The 9,745-nt window shown below is 38.7% G+C and overlaps 1 protein-coding gene across 1 annotated transcript in view; it reads left to right on the top strand.

Annotated features, from left to right (window-relative positions):
• KCNK16 (potassium two pore domain channel subfamily K member 16) overlaps nucleotides 1–7,982 on the top strand; it is a 20,667-nt gene extending 12,685 nt beyond the window's left edge. Inside the window, 6 exon segments of the mRNA XM_015623046.2 lie at nucleotides 2,246–2,356; nucleotides 2,874–3,059; nucleotides 5,742–5,792; nucleotides 5,794–5,908; nucleotides 7,454–7,540; nucleotides 7,543–7,982. Of these exon segments, the coding sequence (XP_015478532.1) occupies nucleotides 2,246–2,356; nucleotides 2,874–3,059; nucleotides 5,742–5,792; nucleotides 5,794–5,908; nucleotides 7,454–7,540; nucleotides 7,543–7,676 (684 nt within the window). The 3' untranslated portion in view covers nucleotides 7,677–7,982.
• The last annotated feature ends 1,763 nt before the right edge of the window (nucleotides 7,983–9,745 follow it).

The following is a 9,745-nucleotide window of genomic DNA, read 5'->3' as shown; positions in this document are numbered from 1 at the left end:
TTTATGTTGTTATTATGATGTTGTGTCTCTACCAATTTTTCAGGTATCCTTTGTTTTAAGATTTAGAAGGATCTGAAGAACAACTTGAACATCAAAGCCCTCAGTCACCAATCAGCTGCCAGCTGACATCACGGGAGCAGTGAACGTTCCAGGACTGAATCGTGTTAGAGAAATTCTGTAGAAGATCTAAGAAGTTTAGAGACTCCATCTAACTGTATATAAGCAAATTGTAGTTGTGTGTTTACCCTTTCAGCAAATTGCTTTCACGCTTAGACTACATATATACCAGAGCATGTGTGTTAAAGGTAGTTAGATAATAGTTTAAGATAAAGAGTTTAGCCTGTGTAGTAATTGTTATGTTAGTGTAACGTATAAGTATTCCCCCTTCAAGAGGTAGTGTAAGCATCTTTGAAAGTTCATTTAACATTAAAGTTTTAGCTGTGAGTTTGCAAATATGATGTCATTTACATGGAACAAACTGTTTATGGTAATTGTGATGTTTATAGTCCTGACCAGCTGTCTGCTAACTAATATCCAAAAGCAGCAGAACATATGGGTCACTGGCACATTGAACTGGCAAAAGGTCAGTGTGTTTGAGGCTAGCCACACCTGGAGATCCTTTTCGCACCTGTCTCATAGGAGTCCCTGAATGGGATCCTCCAGCATTTAAAGGTCTAATTAGTAATGAGACTCGATTGAATTGATTGGCAATGTTGCAAGAGTGCAGTCACACTGTTGGCTTCACATTAAGAGAACTTGAAGCCTGTTGGCAAGCAAAAATTACCAAAGTTCTCAATGTTACAACCCTCAGAAGAATTAGATTTGTTAAGTTCCACCAATACCTCAGGTGGATGGATAATGTTTGAACCCCCGACAAAAAGTCATTCCAACACAGTAGTGCAGCACTGGGCTGAGTCAGTTAACCCTATAGCTGATCTCATTACTACCATTGAAAGTAAAGCCTTTATTAGTGGTGCAATCTCACAGGACAATTACCAAGGCGATTACCTAGTTCCATCTTCCTAATCTGTGGGGATAGGGCATGGAATGGGATTCCTGCTAATCCACAAAAGACCCTGTTATCTTGGGAAACTTAACTTTGTTCCACCCAAGCTTACATCAATTGTTGAATATAGCTAGCAAAATGAAGAACATCAAACAGTCAAAGCGAAGCCTGAATGAATTAAGGCCTAGCAACTCTAAAAAGGCTCACTTGTTTTACTAAGGAAGAATTGATCTTAATATCCACAATGTTAAGTGAGCTTTCAGCTGATGTGAGTAGTGTACATCATGTAGTATTATAAAATCAAGCTGCAATTGACCTTTTGCTCTTAGCACAAGGACATGGTTGTGGAGAGTTTGAAGGCATGTGCTGCTTGAATCTTACTGATCATTCAGCTTCCATCCATAAGCAACTACAACAGCTACAGGATGGGTTACATGCCCTGAAAGAAGATAGTGACCCCATTGGAAGTTGGTTCGCCAGCTGGGGCATCACCAGATGGTTGAGGTCTCTTGTGCTAGAAGGGGGACGGATGCTACTTATAATGTTAATTGGGATGACAGTCTAAGTTGTATGTTATCTTATCCAGAGCCTGGTTTGTGCAAAAAGAGAAAGGGGGAATTGTTGGTATATTTTATATATTAGTAAAGGCCTGTATGCACAAACCAGCCTTTGAAATAAGTCATGATATTAAGGGCTAAAATCCTTGAAACTTGTCTGCAGAAGAGAGAGTAAAGCAAAACAATATTCTTGTGTGTAGGAGAAAAAATGTAAACTGTGTGTGTTAGCCAATAGTAGCTTGCTCTGCCCGCAAACCCTGTAGAACCCTATAAAAGGTGTGTTAATAATAGAAATAAACAGCGTTCACAATTACTTCTGTGAAGACTGGTGAATAGCTGGGCGGTTTCTCAATACAACTGTTTTATTTTTATGGCACAACTTTAATTTTTTTTTCCCAGTTTGATCACTTTAGGGAATCCTCCACCTTTTTCCCTTTAGATTTCATCTACCTTGTGAACCTATGGTACTTCAATGATCTGTTCTCCTGTAGCAAGAGTTCAAGTTCCTGGACAGCTTTGTTTCCAAGTTTTGCTATGTCAGCAGAAGTTCTTTTCAGTCCAACTCTATCCTGTTATCTACACGGTTTATCACTTTGCTCGCTCAAGATGGAAAACAGTATTTACTTATCTCTATTTCCGGTATTCTTCCTCATCCTTGCTCCTTTGACCTTTTCTGTTTCAGGTCCTCATGGAAGCATGGGAAAAAGGGGTCAACCAAGAAGGAAACACTACAAATCCCAGTAATTGGGACTTTAGCAACTTCTTTTTTGCAGGAACTGTTGTCACCACTATAGTTGAGGTACTCTCTATCCTTAAAAACTAGTGTTTCTTCCAGCTGTCCTGTAAAGTCCCCAGAAATGTGTAATTACTGGACAGAGTACAGCTGCAAGGCAATCAGCTACCATGGGTTGTGATTTTCTATTGGTTTCCAATTATGCCTGTTATTTTTCTGTATACAGTATTTTATACTCCCAAAAAAGCTGAGTGCCTACTTGATACATGCAAGATTATTTTGTACATGGACAGCACATCTTTAGGTTGCTTTGAAGCACTAAGACACACTCAACCACAAAATCAGAGACCTATAGAAAGTTACAATAATACCTGGAAGACTAATATTTTTCATGTTTAGTTTTCAGCTAGTAATAGTGAAAGCAAAAGGCTTCATCATAAGCAATGGCAATTTGCAGACAGATTTAATTGCAGAAAATCATAGATCTAAAGGTTCCTGAAGCTTAGTGTAGTTGAGCTTCCAAGCTTACAAACACCCCACGATGCCTGCAGCTTGACTATAGAGCCTTTTTATGTAGCTGTTTTCTTCTTTATTTCCAGGTTATGGTCACCTGTCTGCCAGCACAGTGACAGGGCAGACCTGTGTGTTTTATGCCTTATTTGGAGAGCCCCTCAACCTGGTCTTCCTTAATCAGCTGGAGAAATCTCTCAGTGCTCATCTGCTTACCCTGGAAAGAGGGGTGCGAAAGTGAGGGTGTGCCCAGGTACAGTGTCAATTTACCATTTGTTTTCACTGTTTTAAAACTAGCTAAAGTTCTTCTCTCAGATAGCTGCTGCCACTAGGTTTCCTTGTGTGAACCACAGGAGTTACATGGCCCTCTCTATCAGAAACATGATACAATCAATTTACCTACAATAGTTTTAAAGCTATAGGCTTTTGCTTGAGGGGCCCTAGATTTGCCTTTTTAAAACCTTACTCAGCAAAACCATAGATAGACCTGGTGACCTTGGCAGAATATGCGTGTCTACATACATTGCCAAATCAAGCTTTTATTCTCCAGCCTATGCCAGCATCTATCCAGAGTCTAGCTCTACACTGTGCAAAGGCAACTTATTTTTATTGGCCTAATGATCTGGCTGGAATTAGCTTTCCTGATTGTGTCAGCGACTTAACACTTCCTTTTTTTTCCTTAAAATGCGAATACTCTTTACTTACAGTTTATTGGTGAACCATTGAACTAGTCCTGACATTTTTTAATAAGAAAAGCACTGATAATGGAAAATACATGAAGTGCATTTATTATAAGGTTAGTGCATGTTTCTGACAGAAGGTTCAATGAACTGACCCCTTCAGTTAGGGAAAAGGGAGATTATATATGTGAGATATGTTGAAACATTTCAGAGTTCTGGCACGAGTTTTTTGTTTTACATTTGTAAAATCTCTTGAGTCACTACATTCTTTATTTACAATGGTAAAGCTATAAAGGTACTGTTAAATACAGACTTGGTTTATATACGCATGAAATTCTTTAGCTACATAACCTCTGACTGCTCCCCAAACTCATGCAGCTCTACCACAAGAAGGATTTTCATATTAGTATAACTGCATCTTTCCTGGGATTTCTGATAGCAGCTTAGGGATGTGATCTATTTTTTCCCCTTTTCACTCCTAAGCTGACACTCATTTCTGACAGAACTCCTATGATCAGACAAAGCTTTGGAGCTGTATCTGCTTGTTTGCTCTGAAAAGTTTATTCAAGGATGTTGGTTTATCTCCTTATAAACGGAATTTTGTCATTCTCTGGGAAACTAATTTCAATCAGTTCTTCATTATTCCTGACTTATTGTTCCCAACATTACAGGTTTATACAAGAAAGTTCTTAAAAGACAGGTTAAAAAGTAGAATTGTTCATTTTGGTATACATTTTTTGCAAAGTTTATTATGTAATTGAACACTATTACAGTACTGGAATGAAGTAGATGAGAACAACTGAATTATATATAACTATAACCATGGCAATCAGTAATTCTCAAACTGCTCTGCAAATGAGGCAAGTATAATTACACAGCTAGAGAGACACGATGCATAATATAGAAGTGACTTGTCAGAGTCACCCAGTCATCTCAAGCCAAGTTTCTCAAGCTCAGAGCATTAAGTTTTATGTGAGATAATTCAGAGAGAGAAATTAAAACATGCTATCTGGACCTTCCACTTTAGCAAAAGTGGTTTGGCTTTTCATCCAGACACAACAGACTCATTAATAGAAAATCATATTCTGGTTTGATTGTCAATGAGGGCATTCTTAAATGATTGCAATGAGCTTGCATCAGCCCACACATCATTACTCAAAAGATCACTAGGATGTGCTCCCTGGAAATCCATGAGCTCCTGATCATCAGTCCTAAACTCCTAAAATCCGTTCAGGACCCATCAGTTGACCATTCTGCATACCTATCTACTGTAGTCACGTATACAGTAACGTATCTCCCTGAAGGCAGATGTTTTTCCTGAAAGGCACAGATCTGCCCTGTGCTAACACAAACCAGTTCAGCTCTGAACACTTCTAAGTTAAAAATGAAAGCAGGCAAACTGTCTTCACTTAGGTTTAATCCAAACATACTTCTTGGCTGAGCTCTTGCAAGCCACTTTATAAATCTTTGGAAGCAGTCATAGTGAAAAGAACCTTAATTTGCTCTTGCCAATCTTTTTTTTCATGAGTTATGCAGTACATGGTGATTTTCCCCAAAGACAAGCTAGTTACTACAAGAGCATCTCTACTTGAATTGAAATTGTAAAATGAGTATTTCATTCCAATGGCTGTCCTAGTAAGTCTGAAAATATGAGTGGAACATTCTTGAAAACTCATTGTGAAAAGATTTTAAAAAATCCCCCTTTTATTCCTAATTTTAAGTTTTTTTTTGTTTTTTTTTTTCCATGGTTAGGTACAATATCTATGTATAGGGAATATTTTAACAGAGCAAGGGCATGGTATTTTACTAAAAGCCTGTCTGAACAAACCAGCCTTTAATCCAGGTGACAATATTAAAGGCAGCGTCCTTGAAACTCTCCTGGAGCAGCAAGAATAAAGAAAAACAATAGCCTTGTGTATTGAGAAAAGAATGTAAAACAATATGCATTAACCAATTGTAGCTTGCTAAGCCCAGGAACCCTGTCGGACCCTATAAAAGTGTGCTAAAGATAGAAATAAACTACATTCGCTATACTTCTGTGAAGACTCGGTGAATAGTCTGAGCGATTTTTCAGTATCTATGTGCAGAGTAAACAGTGAGTTCAACCTGCAGTACATGGAAGCATTGTCTTATCCTTCTTTTTTTTTGCTGTCACTCCCATGTGGGGTGGGTTTGTGATTCAAAAGTAAAACAGACACAGCAATTTTGACAACTGCTCCATGCTCTTTAGCTGCCATCTTCCTCTTCTCTTTCAGGTGGTTCAAACACTGGCAGTTGCCATCTTCCTGACCACTGGGACCTTGCTTTTTCCTGGTGTTCCCACCATTAGTTTTCAGTTATGTAGAAGGCTGGAGCTACTGAGAAGGCTTTTACTTCACCTTCATCACCCTGAGTACCATTGGATTTGGGAACTATGTAGCAGGTAAATAAGAACATGAACTGGATTGAGCTTTGTTGAAATTCATAACTCTAGTATAAAATTAAGTTCGTGGAGCATAGATATCCATTCCATTATAGATCTGGTACAAGAGTGAGCTCAGCCAGACCAGTAACAATAAGCATATTACAGGATATGTGTAGAGAATATTTTAACATAGTAAAAGCATGATATTTTACTAAAAGCCTGTCTGCACAAACCAGCCTTTGGTATAAGTGACGATATTAAAGGCTAGTGTCCTTGAAACTCTCCTGGAGCAGCAAGAATGAAAGAAAAACAATAGCCTTGTGTACAGGAGAAAAAACGTAAAACAATATGCATTAGCCAATAGCGTCTTGCTAAGCCTGCAGACCCTGTCAGACCCTATAAAAGGTGTGCTAAAGATAAAAATAAACGACATTCACCATACTTCTGTGAAGACTCGGCTGAATAGTCTGAGTAGTTTCTCAATAGATATGAGCATTTTTCTCTTGACAGCCAGCCTACTCATTTCACACATGCCACTGAACACTCATTCAACAGTGGCTGTGTCCAGGCTGGTACAAACATTATCAAGAGTGAAAGATGGAATATAAATAAAATTCCTTTTCCAGTATTAAGCCTTTGAGCCACACTCTCCCAACACTGATTTGCTTTAGCAAGTGCCTAATATTCCCAACAACAAATCATATAAAATATTAAATAATCAGTACTTAAAATGGAGAGAAGGTTACTGACAACCACAGAATAACTCTGAAAGAAAACAAACCCAGTGACATTACACAGTCTTTAGATCTCTGCATTGAGAACATCATGGTAGAGACACATGAGGGGCTATTTTTCCACACACTTATTTGAACAAATGCATATCCTAACAGATTATGTCTAATGTGCTTATTTGTTAAAACCACTAGGGTTTCTTACTTCACAAGTAGTAGCTCTTCTCTCCTAGAGGTCCTAACTATGTCCCAAAAGGAGATTAAAAATCCCATGCTGAATCTGGCACCGTGGAGTTTCATGAGTCTATCAGCTGCACTGATTGTCCATGTTGTGGAAACATCAAACCAGGGATTAAGATTCTCATAATCACTTAATTAAAACAGCTACATTTCCCATATTACCCAAGTGATTGTGAATCCCAGGTACTGAGGTAATATCACCCTCCAAAAAGCAATCACTGCATCACTATATTGTACCTTTCTAAATCATCTAAGATCCTCTGTGTGCTTCTTGAGTAAAATATGGTTAATATGGATTCAAAATTTAATTTCCAAGATTTTTTTCCTTTATTGTTGGCTAGAAACCATTGACTTTGAGCATCCCTGATTCATATTAGATATGGTAATTTTTATTATATAGCCACAGCTTCAGGGATTTCATGCTAACTGTGCTAAGCTCAACCTGAGAGTTGGCATGAAAAAAAGTGCATCTGCTGATGGATCACACAAGCTCATTACCACATACACTTTTGCAAGGAGTGGGGAGCATGTATGAGTATGTATGTTTAGCAGACCAAAGCTGCCAAGATAAGTATTTTCTTGGATTTTTCAGACACAAATCCCAACAAGCACTATATCCCCATGTATAGGAGCCTAACTGCAATATGGAGTGTTTTCAGCTTGGCCTGGCTGGCTCTGGTCTCAGTGTGGGAGCTGACTTGATGAAAAGATACCTTCAGCTAAAGTGGCACAAGTCTGACTTAAGCTTGGCAGAAGAAGACGCTACCAAATTGGAAGATGAACCTGAGCAGCCTAGAATCCATATCCCTAGCTGATCAAGGTATAAAGAAAACAATCCTGAAACTGCATCTTCCATCTGCATCTCACACTAAGTGAGCCCTCTGGATAAAGGACTAAACCACAGGTTGTGGACTGTGTGGGGAGCTAGGGCCCAGTGGTCAGAAGATTTCAGGATGTAATGGAAAGATAGAGTCACCCCCCTCCTCTATAGTTTATGGTAATGACCCCCATAATTAGCCAATAGCACCTTGCTGTGATGAAAGCAGACGGGAGTGACACTGTAAACCTAGATTATAAAGTGTCAAATTCTTCACCAATAAACACCAGTTTGCCATCCATCACATTGGTGTTGTGTGCAAATGGACTGAGTGACCTGGGGAGGGTCACCGTGCCATTCCTGAACCAGGTCTTCTGCCTCACTGAAGGCAACAGGACTGTTTCCTAAAGAGGAAATGTTTCAGATACATGGAAATTTACAGACCCTGTGTAGGCATCAACCTGTTAAAACCCCAAGGAAGGGGCATACATGGTTACACAACTGTCCCAGGATTCATTTTACACTTCTCATTCTCAGGCAATTCCCCTGAAGTAATCAGTTATTATCCTTTCTCTAATGTGAAAACTCTCAGTTCTTATGGTCACTCATTTTCAAAAAAATCCAGAGCGACTGCCTCCCACCTTCAATAAGAAGTCATTTCACCAAGAATCTCAAGTGGAAAAAGTCAGGTACAGAAAACTTTCTTAATTTCCAATCAGAAAACAAACAACCACAGAAGAATATATTATCAGTTATGAACACTTGCTTAATGACATCTACCTAATTAAGATTCAGTTGATATTGTCTGAAATGAACAGCTTTCATATAAAATGACACCATTTCTTTATTTTCTGGGCTAAAATCCTTCTCATTTAATTGTGAGAAAATTATGTGTCTGTCCAGCTCTGCCTGGACTGTTGCAATTTGTCTCAAAGCAAACTGCCAGTTCAAAGCAGGTCCATATCACAGGTCATTTCAAGCCACTTTGAAGCAGCACTTGAAACTAAATCGAAAAGCAAAGAGACATCCTTATTTTCAGACAGATCACAAATATCATTAGAGCCTGGAATTTGCTTTGGGCCAGTTCATAGAAGAGCTTTTTTGCACCATACAGAAATGATGCTTTACATTTACCTCTAAATAAGGCCAATGATAGATTCTTGCATTAAATCTCATCGTCAGTCAGGCCCACTGTGTGAAACATGGAGATTGAATTTACTCGTTATTGTAAATCAAAAGCAGCAGCAGCAGCCATGCCCAAAGGAGCTAAAAAACTGTAGTACATATAAATACCTAACAAGAGATTAGTCACTGAGATGCAGATCTGTAGTCATCCTCTCTATTAAAGTAAACTCCAGAAACTTGATAAAACAGTTATCTGTTCATTTGGGTACCATGTTCAATCATCACTAACATGTTCCATGGGTATGCTTGTAATTATATATACACACATCCACTTATTCAGTATATTTATATCTCATAGTAACCATCAACTAATCCCTTTGAACTCATTTATGGATGGAACTTGAATGTAAAGGACGAGTGAAATATGGCTGGGTATGTAGATTATCCCCAAGCTAGCGTATGTATGACAGACTATAGGAACAACAAATGTCAAACTTTCAGCAGCTGCTTTGACATTTCATTTTGGAGACGTATGCATAAAACATGTAGAGACTTGTGTAGGTCACTAATTCTTTTCCTTCATACTTTCTGAGCTAGATTTTTACTTCTGAAGAGTCACAACAGATATTTGTTCTTACATCTGACAAGGTGCAGATTTTCTTTGCCAGTTGCTGACTCATGCATAGTGCAGTGTGGCTAGTCAAATCTGAAATGCTGGCATGTGTCGTTCTAATTGGGAACGGCGGGAAAAGAACGACACAGACTCTTAAGGGAGTCAGAACAAGAGGATCCTTCAGTTTATTGCTTGCAGGCCTGCTTTATAGACAGATACGTGGAAAGTACAGAAAGGAAACTCTTATTGGTTAGTAAACTGCTACATTACCATCATTGGTCAGTGGGGCTCACCACCCCCCTGACTTTCTCCTGCAAGGAAAACAAGGA

This window comes from Parus major, chromosome 3 (assembly GCF_001522545.3).
Source record: "Parus major isolate Abel chromosome 3, Parus_major1.1, whole genome shotgun sequence".
Lineage (NCBI taxonomy): Eukaryota > Metazoa > Chordata > Aves > Passeriformes > Paridae > Parus > Parus major.
Note: the sequence above shows the minus strand (reverse complement) of the source record. Positions and strands in the feature narration are given on the sequence as shown.